This window comes from Gekko japonicus, unplaced genomic scaffold (assembly GCF_001447785.1).
Source record: "Gekko japonicus isolate JY-2015 unplaced genomic scaffold, Gekko_japonicus_V1.1 scaffold131, whole genome shotgun sequence".
Lineage (NCBI taxonomy): Eukaryota > Metazoa > Chordata > Lepidosauria > Squamata > Gekkonidae > Gekko > Gekko japonicus.
In genome coordinates this window covers 649155-664483 of record NW_015167061.1, presented here as the reverse complement: position 1 = coordinate 664483, position 15329 = coordinate 649155, and the positions used below count along the sequence as shown (strand labels likewise).

The 15329-nt window shown below is 52.0% G+C and overlaps 1 protein-coding gene across 1 annotated transcript in view; it reads right to left on the bottom strand.

Annotated features, from left to right (window-relative positions):
• EMC1 (ER membrane protein complex subunit 1) overlaps positions 1 to 15329 on the bottom strand; it is a 31457-nt gene that overhangs the window by 12562 nt on the left and 3566 nt on the right. Inside the window, exons 6-17 of the mRNA XM_015412627.1 lie at positions 15041 to 15167; positions 13523 to 13672; positions 12773 to 12940; positions 12542 to 12613; positions 10436 to 10558; positions 10207 to 10303; positions 8480 to 8596; positions 5900 to 6099; positions 4063 to 4212; positions 3631 to 3792; positions 3056 to 3175; positions 1865 to 2002 (exon numbers count right to left, since the gene is read on the bottom strand). Coding sequence (XP_015268113.1) covers positions 1865 to 2002; positions 3056 to 3175; positions 3631 to 3792; positions 4063 to 4212; positions 5900 to 6099; positions 8480 to 8596; positions 10207 to 10303; positions 10436 to 10558; positions 12542 to 12613; positions 12773 to 12940; positions 13523 to 13672; positions 15041 to 15167 — 1624 coding nt within the window. The remainder of the gene's footprint in view (positions 1 to 1864; positions 2003 to 3055; positions 3176 to 3630; positions 3793 to 4062; positions 4213 to 5899; positions 6100 to 8479; positions 8597 to 10206; positions 10304 to 10435; positions 10559 to 12541; positions 12614 to 12772; positions 12941 to 13522; positions 13673 to 15040; positions 15168 to 15329) is intronic.

The following is a 15329-nucleotide window of genomic DNA, read 5'->3' as shown; positions in this document are numbered from 1 at the left end:
CCCTTTGTATCAAGCCATCGGAAGATAAAGGCTGACGACAGACTAGAGAACTAGGAAGGTGCGGGACGTTAGAAAGGGGAGGTCTTGTGGGAACTTTAAAGGTAAAGGTTTCCCTTGCTCGAAAGCTAGTTGAATCCGACTCTAGGGGGCAGTGCTCGTCTCCGTTTCCAAGCCGAAGAGCCAGCGCTGTCCGAAGACTTCTCCGTGGTCATGTGGCCGGTGTGATTAAACACTGAGCCACACAGAGGAACGCTGTTACCTTCCCAATTAAGTGGTCCCTATTTATCCACTTGCAATGTCTTGCTTTCAAACTGCTAGGTTGGCAGGAGCTGGGGCCAGAGACGGGAGCTCACTCCGTCACTCAGGTCTCGAACTGCCGAGCTACTGACCTCCCGGTCTGCAGCTCAGCGTCTCAGCCCTCTGAGCCACCGCGGCCCCTTGTGGGAACTTAGGGGGAGCCTAATGAATCTGGGACCCACTGAGCTTAGGGACCTATATCTAGAAGGAGAAAGGGCCTCTGTGAGTCTGGTCTCCCGTGGTGGAAAGGAGTCATCGTCCATCATGGGATCCCCCTCCTCTGTCTCCAAGATCAACCAAAAGGGGGTGCTGAAGGGGTTCCCTGCTCCAATAAGCCCCTGCCAGCGAGCACTCCCGTCTGAGCAGCCATGCTCAGGATGGGCGCCAGAATTAGAAGAGCGCGGCAGAATCACCCAACAGTCAGCCCCCACCTAGTCCCACGGCTGGTGTGGGCAGCCAGAGGTTTCTGGGCAGTCCAAAGCAGGCCTCGAAGGCAACAGTCCCGCCCCCCCTCTCTGCTGCCCACGCCCAAGAAACTGGGGACCAGAGGTACACTGCCTCGGAACATGGAGGTTTCACGGAGCGACCAGGGCTAACAGCCGGTGGCAGGCCTGTCTGCCATGAAACACCCCTTCTCAAAGCTCGCTGAGCAGCTTGAGTTCAGGCGCTTTCTTTCAGTAAAGTGGGGGGGGGGGGTCTGGGGGGGGGGGGGGGGTGAGGGAAGGGTGCGGCATACGCCGTGGTTCGCTCAAGGCAGAATTAAAACATGTCATTTTTTAAAACTGGCCACTGCACAGATTTCACCCACGTCCCTCAGAAATCACAGCACTGCCCAGCGATGTTCCCTCTAAGCTGTGGAGTCCTGTGAGCAAAAATTCTACTTTCTGAGCTACTGGCATTAAAGTTGTGAGGGAGCGATTGGGCTAACTGCAGAAATCGGTTTGCTATGGAGCCCTCCTTCCTGAGCGGAGACAAAAAATGTGTGAGCCGGAGGCTAAAAAGCTGTGAGCTAGCTCACAGCTTAGAGGGAACACTGCTGCCCAGCAAAAAAGCAAGACAGCCGAGTGGATGAATCTAGGAATGCAAAGAAACTGAAAACCCTCCCCAACACCCCCCCCAAAAAAAAAAACACACCTAAAGTTTGGTTTTCAAAATGTAACAATGAGCCACTGGACAGGATTCAAGCCAGCTACTTCCGAAAGACCTTCAAGAGGAAGAAGATGATATTGGATTTATACCCCGCCCGTCACTCGGAGTCTCAGAGTGGGCAAGGTATAAATCCGATCTCCTCTCCTCTTCTCTCTTCTTTTGGTCTGAAAGGACATCATCTCTTTCCCCCAACTGCCCTTTCTCTCTTCAAAACTCATCCAACGGCCCATCATTACTATTATAGTTTAAGAATAAAATGTGGGATATTTTTCCTGCACAACCGGATAATATGCTACACACACACCCCGCCCTGATTTGTCATCTTAATGGTGCTCAGCCCTTTGGGCACTGATCTTAGTATCAAAAAGAACGCCGTGTGCCCACCCGGCAGCCAAGCCCGCCCCCCCTGCCCATGCACCTTGTAAAGCACGCTGCGGTCCCCCATCACACGGCCCTGGGAATGGACATGCTCATTGGCTCTCTTCCCCTTCACGGTCACGATCCGCTGTACGTCCGGAGGGATGCTGATCTCCCAGCTCTGCTCTGTCGTCAAGTCCTGCAATGGGATCCGAGAAACCCAGACTGTAAATGTCAGCCCCATGTCCAGCGGCCCCCAAGGTCAGAGGCCAAATTCCCTGCACTGCACCCAACAAAACATGCATCAAAGCGCCAAGCCCGGAGTGACCGTAGGCCTGGACGTGGGACAGACCCATATGCCTGGGTTGCACAGCCCAGGCCCAACCCAAACTGGTCGCTCTCTGCTGGCGCATTTGCAAAACGGCCCTGGCCAAACTCCTCAGACTATAAGTGGATTTCCAGCTGCTTCTCCTGATGTTATGTGTTTTGTTTTATATGAACGGCCAGATTTTATGCTGGCGTTTACCTGCTGCTTTGCCAGGGTTTCCGTTCTCTTATTACTCTTTCTTTCATTATTGTTTTTCTAAAATTGTACTGTGAGGCACTGCAAGCTTGATACCCGAAGAAACACCTAATAAATTATGATAAGGTTACCGGAAAGTGCTCCAACTCAGACTTGGGTCGTCCTCCTGAGCGTCTTGGGAAGGGGGGAGGAATAAGCCAAATGCCTACTGGCCTATGGAGCCCAAGGACTTGGGTACCCAAGCGTGTACAAAGAAGTATCTCTTTTCTACAGGCCAGCTTACAATTCAGCATGGCCAAAACACAGCCTGTCCAAGGTTTTAGGGAGAGGCCACTGTTGGGATCCAGTCTCTGGTCCCTGACTGGCAACCCCCCCCCCCAGTCCTTCACGGTCAGAGTTCAACATTAACTCACCCTCTCTATGGCTGGCACAGCTGGCTACACCCTGGCAGCCAGGTGAATCTTGGCTTCCGCCTGCCCACCCCTGCCACGCTCATCCCTTTGTGTAGCCTTAGACCTCTTCCGCAGTCAGCCCCAAGGTCCCACCTCCCCTGCCCCCAACTGCCGTGACACCCCCCCCCCACTTGCATTTCCAGATCAGCCTGTCCCTCTGACACCCACTGATGATCTCACTTCCTGGGGTCACTGCCTATGGCACATTGCAGGAAGCTCCACCTCCCTCTGGCGATTGGGCAAAACAAACCACGGGCAGCAAAACGAGGGGCTCTACCTTGCGCAGCTGCCTCCCGGTCAACTTGCCCTGCTCCACATCTGCCAAGTAGAATGAGACGGAGGGGGCCATCTCCTCCAACTGCCGGAGGACGTTCTTCGTCGCCGGGAAAACAGTCACCTGACAGTAAACGGAAAAGACACCGTTCGAGGGAGCACTTGCGGTCAGGTTAGAACAGATGAAAGGACGTCCTTCTTCACCCAAAGAGGGATTAACACATGGAATTCACTGCCCCAGGAGGTGGTGGCGGCTACAAGCATGGACGGCTTCAAGAGGGAATTGGATATGCATATGGAGCAGAGGTCCATCGGTGGCTATTAGCCACAAGGTATAGATAGGGACTCTCAGGCTGGGGCAAGGGATGCTGTGTCTTCTTGGTGCTTGCGGGGGGTCAACAGTGGGAGGGCTTCTAGTGTCCTGGCCCCACTGCTGGACCTCCTGATGGCACCTGGTCTTTTTGGCCACTGTGTGACACGGAGTGTTGGACTGGATGGGCCATTGGCCTGATCCAACATTGACTTCTCTTATGTTCACTTTTGGGTCAGCCGGAGGAGGACACCCGAGCAGGAAGGTACCTTGTATTCGTCATCGATCAGCAGCAGCACTTTGGCGTAATCTTGGTCCATGATGGGCAGAAGCAGCGACTGGAGGATCGGGCGCTTCAGCACCGGAGGGGCCACCTGACTCCACCTCCCAAAGATGGGGTTGAAGACGTACAGGCTGCTCTGGCCGGTCTCCTGGAAGACAGAGTGGTCAGAAGCCGAGGGCTCGTTCGCGGAGCCAGTTTGTAGGACCACAGAAAACATTTACCCCACCCCTCTTGCCAAGCGTACAACAGTGCAATGTGCAGAAATCTGGTAAGACTCTCCCAGCAGTTAAGCAAATCAGGGTCCAGAGATGCACTGAGGACATTAAGTGTTAACTTCTTGACACCAAACCTGATTTTTATGGTCTTTTCTGTGCTAATGCTGTGCTAAAGCCAACCAGTCCAAACAGCGGGCACTGACCTTGCCCTTGACCAGGAGGGTGCACTGCGGGGGGTGGGGGAAGTGAGCCGTTGTCCTCTGGACCATCAGCTTGAAGGAGGAGCCCGGCTTCACATCCTGGAGGTACTGCTTCCACAGGATCGTGCCGGAGCTGCTTTCAATGCCAAAGAGCTGAAAGGATCAAACGAGAGGTTAGCGAGACGCAGGGGGAGAGGGGCGTGGTCTAATGGGAGCAGACAAGGGTCACAGGGAGGATACAGGCACGGTTCGCGCTCAGAAATGAAGCAAGCCACGGCTTCGAGCAGCTTGCCTCTGTTCATTTCCCACCCACTCAGCATCTCAGTGTCCTCCGGAAGAGGAGTTGTGGCTGCGGCGAGAGCCGCTCAGCCCGTTAGGATAAACTGTGGTTAGCAAGCAGACCCACTCCACACCACTGCTTCCAGTTTGTTAGCCGAATGCCAACCAGGAATCTGTTGATTCAGTCATCCAGCTACACCAGACCAGTGGTCCCTTTAATCCAACGTATTGTTTCACACAGCTGCCAACCAGTTCTCCTGGGGAGTCAACAAACAGGGCATGGAAACGCCTTTTTTCCTTGCACTAAAAAAAAATCCCAGCCTCTTCCATGGTTCTTGACTGGGAAGGTGCTCCAGCTTCTTAATCAACTGGATTGCTTCCTGCAATACCTTTTGTGACATCACTCCACTTCCCGTTATAGAGGACAGATGGACTCCCATCTTAGCTGTATCTGAAGAAGCGAGCAGTGACTCCCCGAAAGCTCCTCCCCTGCCACAAACCCTGTTAGTCTTGAAGGGGCTCCTGGACTCTTGCTCTTTTCTACAAGTGCACCATAGCTTTCGACAAGGGCATTACAATATTGGCCATTATATTTTCCACCCTTTCCTAATAACTCCTAGCATTGCATTTGCCCTTTTCACCTCTGCTGCATGCTGGCTCGACATTTTCATCAAGGTTTCCACTACAACCCCAAGATCTCTTTCAGTCTCAGTCTCGGCCAGTGCAGAGACTCCATCTGCGTATATCAGTAGCAGCCACAATCGCATCAGGCCTGACGGGAAGCTTTTACATAAGTTAAGAAGTGCGATGCCTGCAAATTAGGAGGGAGGAAAATTGCCTGCTGTTACAGGCTCCTTCTGTGTAAGTTATATCAGAAAACCATCTCACAGTTTTTGTCTTAGCTCAGGAAGGAGGGCTCCTCCAGGCCAAACTGATTTATGCAGGAGCCAAATGGCTCGCTCACAACCTTAATGCCAGTAGCTCACAAAGTAGAACTTTTGCTCACAAGACTCCACAGCTGAGAGGGAGCGTTGCTTGCTGCTCTTAAAACCTTCCTCCCATTCGGTGGTAATTGTGCCTGCACTCCAGAATTGTTGTCACAAACTAAAAGTGTAAAGGATATGGCGTATGAGCTGCCCTCTAAGCATTTAGTGTTTCCCCTAAAGGTCTGTTTCCACAAGATCATGAGATTAAAGTACAGCAAAGGTTTTTCAAGCTGGGAGAAAAAAGGCTTGTTCTTCTAATGTACCCCGGGGACAGGTTTGCACTCCCACACACACACACCAGTGTTCCCTCTGAGCTGAGTTAGTGTGAGCCAGCTCACAGTTTTTTAGCCTCCGGCTCACACATTTTTGTCTTCGCTCAGGAAGGAGGGCTCCAGAGCAAACTAATTATGCAGCAGCCCAATCACTTGCTCACAACTTTAATGCCAGGAGCTCACAAAGTAGAATTCTTGCTCGCAAGACTCCACGGCTTGGAGGGACGCATTGGCTGGGAGCACCTGCCTCACCACAAGCCCAGGGCATGGAAACTAAACTCGGGCACAGCCCGCTCCCCTCACCTTCCCGGAGGCCGTCACCACCACAATCATCTTCTGCAGGTTGAACTCGTCCCTGGCCAGGTTGTCGATGTTGATCTCGTTCTTGATCAGGCTCCGGGGCCTGCGGGCATCGTAGAACATCTTCCAGAGGTGAGCGGTCCAGGCCTGCAGCAAGATGAGCTGGGAGGACAAGCGCTTCAGGACCATGCCCAGCAAGCCGTCTGGAAAGGAGAGAAGAGGCTGTGGAGGCTGTGGAGGGCCAGGGCACAGCGGGATGCGTCAGGCAGAAGGGCCGGTCTCCCCCCCCCGGGCGCCTCTCACTCAAGGCTGCGGCAGGACAGCTTGGGGGAGACTCCCCGGCACCCTGGAGAGTAGCAGGTAGAGAGGGCAGGCAGCACCCTGCCTTGTGGAAGGAGCTCCCGAGTGAGATCGGGGCCCTGCGGGATTTATTACAAGACGGAGCTCTTCCACCGGGCTTTGGGCTGAGGCAGCGGGCATTCCTCCTCGGGCCGGCCCCCATTTACAGCTTGGGTCGGCCCCTGTTTTATAGCCTGGGTCTGAGATCCTAAACGGTACAGATTTCTGAGAAATTTATTCCCAGCCCTATCAGCCACTGAGGCAACTGGCTTTTTATAAGGGTTGCATGTTTTATATGTCTTAACAGGGTTTTAGCTGTATTGTATTGATATTGTTGTACTATATTTATATTGTTGGAACCCGCCCTGAGCCCGTTAAGGGGAGGACAGGATACAAATCCAATAAATAAATAAATAAATAAATAAAGAGGGTCCGGGGGCTTGACTTGGTGAGAGACTGACAGGGTGACACAAGGATTGGGCCCAGTCAGCCAGAATGTTAGTGGCTCCACATCTCACAGTGGCTGTGTGCTTCCATTGGCCAGCACGTCACAAAAACACTGGGGAGAAATGAAGTTCCCTCAGTCAAGGAAGGGGGAAAGGAGTGCTGGTCCAGCCTCAGCTGCCTGAAGGTTTCACATATTTTGTTCGGAGGCAGAGGATGCTGGGGAAAGAGAGAACGAAGGTGCTCCTTTGGTGTGGAGGGGGGGGGGACTCCAGAGTGGAATCAGCAAACCTCTTATATGTCTTTCTCTAAAAGACTGATTAGTCTCCCCCCCCCCCACAAGACACCACGGTCAAGGCAGCTCATGATAACATACACCGTAATATGGCACCACTACCCAAAAAAACCCCAGAAATATCTGTAAGACAGCAGAGGAGACCGCATGGCAGTAGATCGAGTGAGAGGGCACAAGAAATGAAAAAAGTCAGCAACACTCCTGAGCGAACCACAGCCTTCTGCAGGTGCCTAAGGGTCAGCAAATCCGGCACCACAGAGGTCACTGCACGGATGGCGTTCCATAGCTGGGCGGAAAAGGCCCAGCTCCGGTCGCCTCCCTCCTCACGCCCGGAAGCGAGGGCGGAGAGAGCAGTGGCTGGCAGGCTGACCTCTAAGCGAGTTCTCAAGGAAGACCGCAAGGATGGAACAGGAGGAATTAAGTTATCTCCTGCCTCTCTCTGTCAAAACGTTTCATTTCTGGTTAGACTCTGCGTCAAGCTATACATCAATACGATTTTTATAGAACGAGTAAGCAAGAAGCAAGCAGGTCACAGAAGCGAGGCTAAAAGAAATTCTGCCTTACCTTGAATGGCTGGTTCCCAGGCAGCCAAACACAAAGCAAGAAATACCATTCAATTTTTTTTCCTCATTGCCAAAAGCTGCAAGGAACACCCCGGAAGAGGCTGGCCCCTCTCCCTTGCCTCCCAAAGGTCTCCGGGCAATTTGTGTAGAAGGCCAGGGCCATTTACAAGGCCAGATAAGAAGGGAGACGAGATTGGATTTATACCCCACCCTTCACTACCCAAAGGAGTCTCAGAGCGGCTGACAAGCTCCTTTCCCTTCCCCTCCCCACAACAGAAACCCTGTGAGGTGGGCGGGGCTGAGAGAGCTCTTGACAGAAACTGCTCTTTTTCAAGATCAGCCGTGCCAGAACTGTGGCTTGCCCAAGGTCATTTAGCCAGGTGCAAGTGGAGGAGGAGTGGGGGAATCAAACCCGGTTCTCCCAGATTAGAGTCCGTGCACTTAACCACTACACCAAACTGGCACACAGTCCTCCAGAGAACAGTTAAAATTCTTTAAACTTCTGCCCTTTTATTGGGGGGGGGGTGTGCTACAAAAAACACACATCTCCGGAAGTATTTATTTAAATTACTTATTAGCTGCCTTTCTTCTTTATGGAGCTCAAGGAGAACTACAATATTAATAAAACACATAAAATATGTTCCATAAGCACATAAAACCAAAATAACACCCCCTCTAGCAGAAAACACCCACAAATAGAGGCTTTATGATTCTTGGGAACCAGGTGGCAGGAAACACATTTAATCCCTCACCCATTTCGTGTGACACAAAATATTCTGTCCTAAAGCATCCCCTCCCCCCCCCACAGCTTCCGGTGGAAAGCGATGCATCCTTATCCCACAGCAGACACAGTCAGAGACAGTATGGGAGGGAAGGCCCTGGCGTGGCGGGAGCCACATCGCAGCCACGTGTTCTCCGCAGCCTTGAAACGGAAGCCCCTACCTGCTTTCTTTCCAAATTCGCCCTCCAGTTCGGCCTGCGCGCCCGTCAGGGGGAGGTCCACCATCTGCAGACTGACCACTTCCGCCAGAGATTCTTCTCTGCTCCACAGAACTTTCCCTGCAGAGAGGAAAGGTCAGCAAACCAATTCTGATTTCCCTCTATAGAAAGGGTTGTGCTGGACTCCCGGCATTCAGAGATCGGACCGCAGGCAATTTAACAAGGTGGCTGCTGGGGAAATGGCCTTTTAAAAATGGATTTAAGGGGACAGACTGGGCTCCACAACAGAGCACCCGCTTTACATGCACAAGGCCCCGAGTTTGATCCGTGGTATCTCCAACCAGAGGATCTCTGGAAACTGATCTCAAAAAAGGCCTTTCTCCTCCTGTGACCCTGGAAAGCTACTGCCAGTCAAAGTGGAGAAATACGGAGCTAGATGGACTGACGGTCTGATTCTGTAAGGCGCAGTCACAAAGAATGACTCTCAGATTGCAAAACACACCTGCATTTCACTACAGAGCAGGGGTGGCCAAACTGTGGCTCGGGAGCCACGTGCGGCTCTTTCACACGTATTGTGTGGCTCCCGGCAGGGCGGCTATGGGGAAGCGGGGGGGGGGGGGGGGGGGGCCTCCCCAATCGGTCTTCCCTTCCCCAGCCAGTGTTCCCCTCCCTGGGTAGGCTTGAGGTGGGGGAGGGAGCAGAGAAAGAAAGCAACTTTAAATGCGTTCTCAAAGCCCCCTCCCCCCACCCGCCAGCTTGGAGAAGGCATTTGTCTCTTTAAATCCCTTCTCCAAGCCCAACTGGCGTAGTGAGGGGGAAGAGGGCTTGAAGAACACATTTGAAATTAAAGGCGTTCTCCAAGCCCCCTCCCCATCTATTTAACTTTCTTTGTTTTTCTCTCTCTCTCTCCCCATCTATTTGCTTTCTTTCCACCTTTCTTTCTTTTTCTTTCTCCCTCCCTCCCTCTTTCTCTTCCTTCCTTCCCCCTCTCTCCCCCATCTATTTGCTTTCTTTCCACCTTTCTTTCTTTTTCTTTCTCCCTCCCTCCCTCTTTCTCTTCCTTCCTTCCCCCTCTCTCCCCCATCTATTTGCTTTCTTTCCACCTTTCTTTCTTTTTCTTTCTCCCTCCCTCCCTCTTTCTCTTCCTTCCTTCCCCCTCTCTCCCCCATCTATTTGCTTTCTTTCCACCTTTCTTTCTTTTTCTTTCTCCCTCCCTCCCTCTTTCTCTTCCTTCCTTCCCCCTCTCTCCCCCATCTATTTGCTTTCTTTGTTTCTCTTTCTCTCTTTCTTTCCACCTCTTTCATGCTTTCCTTCCACCTCTCTCTTTCTCTTTCTTAGACAAATAAGTATCATTAGCAAACAAATAAACATCATTGGACAAATAAATGTCATTATCAATATCTGTTTTTACCCCTTTTGTTTTTATTTTTGGCAGTGTAATTTAATGTTAATAAAAAGCAATTCTGCATATTTTCCAATAAAAATGTATGTGCAATATTTGTTCATGTCTTGCGGCTCTCAAACATCTGACGTTTATTCTATGTGGCTCTTACGTTAAGCAAGTTTGGCCACCCCTGTTCTACAGAGGCATTCAGCCACCTCTAGGAACTCCTGGATCAGCAGCTTTGGCTGTCTCCAAAATTAACTCGCAACAATCCAGCTGCCAACAGGGAAAACCTCTGGCAAGGAAGAGCTCGGAGAACGTTGAACCAACCACAATACAAGATTACCTGGTTGCTGGAGGAATAAGAGCATGTGATCAGCCGTTTGCACCAGAGTCCGGTAACCGACAGAATCGTCCTTCTTCAGAAAGACCTGAATGTAGAGCTACCCAAAGGGGGAGGGGGGAGACATCACCATATTGACACCTGCTGATTCAGTGCCTGCAGCCCTCCTTTGCACTGATCCGCCAGGGTACGGGGGAAGGGAAAGGAAATGGGTCAAGCGGGTTCCTCTTACCTGCTCAGGCCGGGGGCTGCTTTTCTCCAAGGTGAAGGAGATGGTTGTATCCAGCAGCTTTTGCCCAGTTTCTGCCAAGTACAAGTTAGTTACATACGACCGGTTGTGGCAAGACAGGAATTCCTGCGGCGGTGGCAGGGTTGGGAGGGAAGAAGAGGGGGAAGGACTGATTAATTGGGGCGACTTTGGGCTTGCAAGTCTAACCCTCCAAATCTTGTCTGATAAGCAAACATGGCCAAGCAGGGGAGGATTTTTAAACTAAGGACGCTACCGAATTGTGCGAAAAAAATCCCTGTTTTGATCTTACTTCTCTTTTTTGGTAGTCATAGAATCATAGAATGTTAGAGTTGGAAGGGACCTTGCAGGTCATCCAGTCCAACCCCCTGCACTCTGCAGGCGCATAGCTGAAAGATAGCCCTACATATCTACAACATGCCCGAAAGATGGTCATCCAGCCTCTGCTTGAAAACGTCCAGCGAAGGAGCATCCACCACCTCCCAGGGCAGACTCTCTCTCTCCCCCTCTCTCCCCCCATCTATTTGCCTGAATTGGCAAATCCACCACCACCACCCCATATTTATCCTTGCACCATTTTCTGTTTCCTCATTTCATAAGAACGTTAATCTTTCTTTTCTTGCTTCGACAGCACAAAAGAAATCAGGAACACAAGCACCAAGACCGAACGAAGTGAAAAGGCTTGTGAGGGCATCATCTAAGAGTTTAATTTAAAGAAAGCAGCAGAGTCAAAGGCAACAATGCCTCCCCCACTGTCAGAGGAGACCACAGAACGATTTCCTTCTCCCAAATTTTATTAAGAACAGTCATAAGACCAGCAAAATAAACCAAAATAGTACAACACCGAGTCTACGACATAGAATCCTTGCAGCCTTAAATACTAAAATACGAAACCGGTCAATTCCGTCATTAATGGCTCGAATTACAGTACATTCTACGCTTTTAAATTACCAAATAGCAATATTTAGCTACATTGCGTGAGACAGAATCATAAGTATCGGCCAATAAAAACTTCATCAAACATTCCTCGGCATATGTAAGATAGATCTCCTCCTCCCAGGTCTCCTATCCAGTTTTAACCACACAGCACCAGCTTGGGCTACTCTCAGAGGCACAGGAATCTTTCCTACTTATGGGTTTGTCTGAACCAGCTAGCCAGCTGAGGGTCATCTGGGTGCCTGGCTTTCTGCAATTAAAAAAAACCCCACCAAGGCAGAGCTTGGGGTCAGGTCTGCAATACTCATGCCAAATCCACAGTGAATGTTAGGGACACAGGCTCACCCAGATCTTACAGGACTGCCTGCCCGGCAAGATCATCCACAGAGGTCCTACTCTGTGTGGCACCCTTTATTGGAGGCGAGTACCTCCTAGGGAAACGGCCTCCTTGGTGGTGGCACATCCCTTATGGAGCCCTCCCCCACCCCTCAGCTATCCTTGCTTGGCTGGCTCCAGGAACCAACTTAAAATATTTGTGTTGAATTGGGCATTCGGGTAATTTGGATGCTGCCCGGGCAGGGGGCGGGGGGAGTGTTTCTAACCCTCTACCTTTGCTTTGCGAGAGCCAGCTTGGTGTAGTGGTTAAGTGCGCGGACTCTAATCTGGGAGAACCGGGTTTGATTCCCCCACTCCTCCACTTTCACCTGGCTGGATGACCGAGTGCAAGCCATAGCTCTGTCAGAGCTGTTCTTGAAAAAGGGCAGTTTCTCTCAGAGCTCTCTCAGCCCCGCCTACCTCACGGGGTGTCTGTTGTGGGGAGGGGGAAGGGAAAGGAGAGTGTAAGCTGCTCTGAGACTCCCAGAGAAGGGCCAGGGGGTATAAATCCAACCTCTTCTTCTTCTTCTTCTTCTTCTTGTAATCCTTGGGGGAAAACATTCCCCCTAACAGCACCACCAGCAACCCCTTCCAAAGGGGAGCCCAACCCAGCCACAGCAACACAGGTGCCTGCCTTTCCCACCTTACGCAGAACACTTCAGCCGCCTTCGGCTACTTGTGTTTCTTAGGGCCTGACAGATGGTTCGTTATGACCGACTCCCAGCAAAAGCAGGCCCCATTCCACAGACGATCGAGGCAGCTGGCCTCCCGGGCTCTTACCGCTTCCGCCTTGCAAGTCAGGACTGCAGCCACCGTCTTCTCATTCGTCGTTGCAAAGGTCACGAGGCCCGCCTGGGAGAGAGACAGGAGGAGGAAGAAGGAACGCTTTGGCAAGAAGGTGGACGGGGACACCCCGAACATTCCTCCAAGGGGCTGGGCTCTGACCGGGCGACCTGGCCAGGCCTCTCCGTCCCTCTCGCATTTCAAGCACTAGCAGCCTCTCTCCGTTACCTGCGGGAAATCCCGGAGGAGGCTCAGCACGCCATTCCGATGCTGCAGCAGCGCAAAATGGGTCGGGGAGAGCTGCACGAAGAACTGAGCTCGGGAAGCGCTGGCAGGATTCGGCTGAGTGGACCAGAGACGGGCCTGGAAAGTCTCCGTGAATTGGAGTCCAAGGGACTGCGGAAGAAAAAGGCTGCAGGATCAGCCAGGCAGACAGAGTCCAGGGCACCTCCAGGGTCGCTGGCACCCTCGCCTGGCACCTTTTAAGCCCCCCAGGGAAAAGTTTCCTGGACCTGGTGGGCTTCTGCCCCTCTTCCTCCGCCTCTTTCATGCTATCCTTTCTCCAAGGACCTCACGGGAATGTGTGTGGCTCTCCCCTGGGGCTGGAACTGTATAGGACAGCCTACTGAGCTACCGAAGACTCTGTGTGCTTTCCTCAAGTGCAGGAGGAGAAAGAGATGTGCAGCATTAGTATGTCACTGGCAGGCAGGATGAGGCCCCTGGGCTGACCGGCCTGAAGTAAAGCCTGGCCTTCTGCCCCAATCTGGGCCACTTTGTGCCTCCTGCGCAGATCAGCCCCTCCATCTGCCTCCACCTTCAGCCCAAGTCCCTGGCTCAGAGAAGCTATGCTCCAGATCTGGATTCAAGGACAGCCACCCACAACCTCATCCTGACAGCCACAACCCTTTAGCAAGGCCCCACGAGCAACCAAAGCTCTCCTGGCCGTCTTGGGGACGAGCTTCCCTCTAGATTCCTCACCTCCAGCAGAACCTGCTTCATCTCTTCGTTGGAGTCCAGGGAGAAGGTGTAAAGGGAGGCCGTGGCCAAGTCCACGCACACCAGCACAGCCTCTCCCATGACTGCGCAAGACTGGCTGAGGCTTCTTATCCAGGGGGCTTCCACCCTACTCTGTATGGAGGGGGAACAGAGAGAGAGAGACATTAAAAAGACAAAGTCACTACAGGTGGATGTTAGGCAGCTGTGGCTTAATAGCAGAGCCCCAACTTTGCATTCCAAAGACCTCAGGGTCAATCCCTGGCACCTCCAGTTCAAGAGTGTCACAGGCCACATGTCGGGAAGGATTCTCCCTTGCCAGAGATCCTGGGGAGCTGCTACCATCAACATGGATAATACTGTGTCCAGTGAACCAATTTTCTGACAATTTTCTGACAATTGGTCCACCTATTCTATGATCACCTATTCTATGATCATCTTCGGCTGGCCCGGCAGTTGGTCCCCTATCTCAGCCGCGAGGACCTGGCCACTGTGATCCACGCGACGGTCACCTCGAGGCTAGACTACTGTAACGCTCTCTACTTGGGGCTGCCTTTGTTGCTAATCCGGAAGCTGCAGCTAGTGCAGAATGCTGCGGCTAGGCTGCTGATGGGTCTCTCAAGGAGGGACCACATCCGGCCGGTGCTGCAAGCGCTGCACTGGCTGCCTATAGCATACCGGATTCGTTTCAAAGTGCTGGTTCTTACCTTTAAAGCCCTGAATGGCCTGGGTCCAGCCTACCTGAGGGACCGCCTCTCCCCGTATGTTCCCCCAAGAGCGCTGCGGTCGGGGAGTCTGGACCTTTTAGAGGTTCCAGGCCCCCGGGATATCAAGCTTGCCCTAACCAAAGCCAGGGCTTTCTCGGTGGCGGCTCCTACCTGGTGGAATGAGCTCCCGGCGGAGATCCGGGCCCTGCGGGACCTGGTACAGTTCCGCAGGGCCTGCAAGACGGAGCTCTTCCGCCAGGCTTTCGAGTAGGAGCCGCCGCCGTCGCCACGTTACCACCACCGTGGCGTGATTTACCATCTCCATGGCTTAAAGGGGCAAGGGTTGTTGCTGCCCCAAGAGGAACATTCTCTGGCGTTCCTGTTTTTCGTCTACCATCGGCCGCCAGTGAGGGATATTGACCATCTTGAAGTTTAATATTGAATTGTAGAGCACCATTTTAGTTTAAAGTTATTAAGGTTTTAATGTAATCTATGTTTTATTTCCGGCGCTGCCGCTTGTTTGCCGCCCTGGGCCGTAAGGGTAGGGCGGGATACAAATCTCAAAATAAATAAATAAATAAAATAAATAATAAAATGGCTAAAAATTATATACAGTCTGATCATAAAGGTAAGTCTTGGTGAGTTCCGCAGGATTTACCTCCAAGTAAGCGCATACAAACTTCAGTTTGAACTGGTAAATTCTTAGCTGCAGGGTCAAGCTATCTTTCCAAAATATCAATCAGAGCGCCATCTGGAAAAATAAACCCGACTGCTCCAAGCCCAGAGCACGCTCTACCTGTTTTGCAATTTCACCATCTTCAACACTGAAGGCGAGGATGTTCACATGGCTCTGAGGAGAGACCCCAAGGACATACACCACATCGGTTCCATAAGAATACACCAGCTGATACTGGACAGTCTCGCTGGGAAGAAAACCGGAAGTTAACATAACCAGTCATCACCACAACTTTTTTGCTGCCCTAGAATCCGGCCATATCAGCTCCTGTGTGTAGCCTGGAAGAGATACGACCTCCTCATCTGCCGCTGGTTAGATGTGGGCAGCCGCATATTCTTTTCGGACAGCG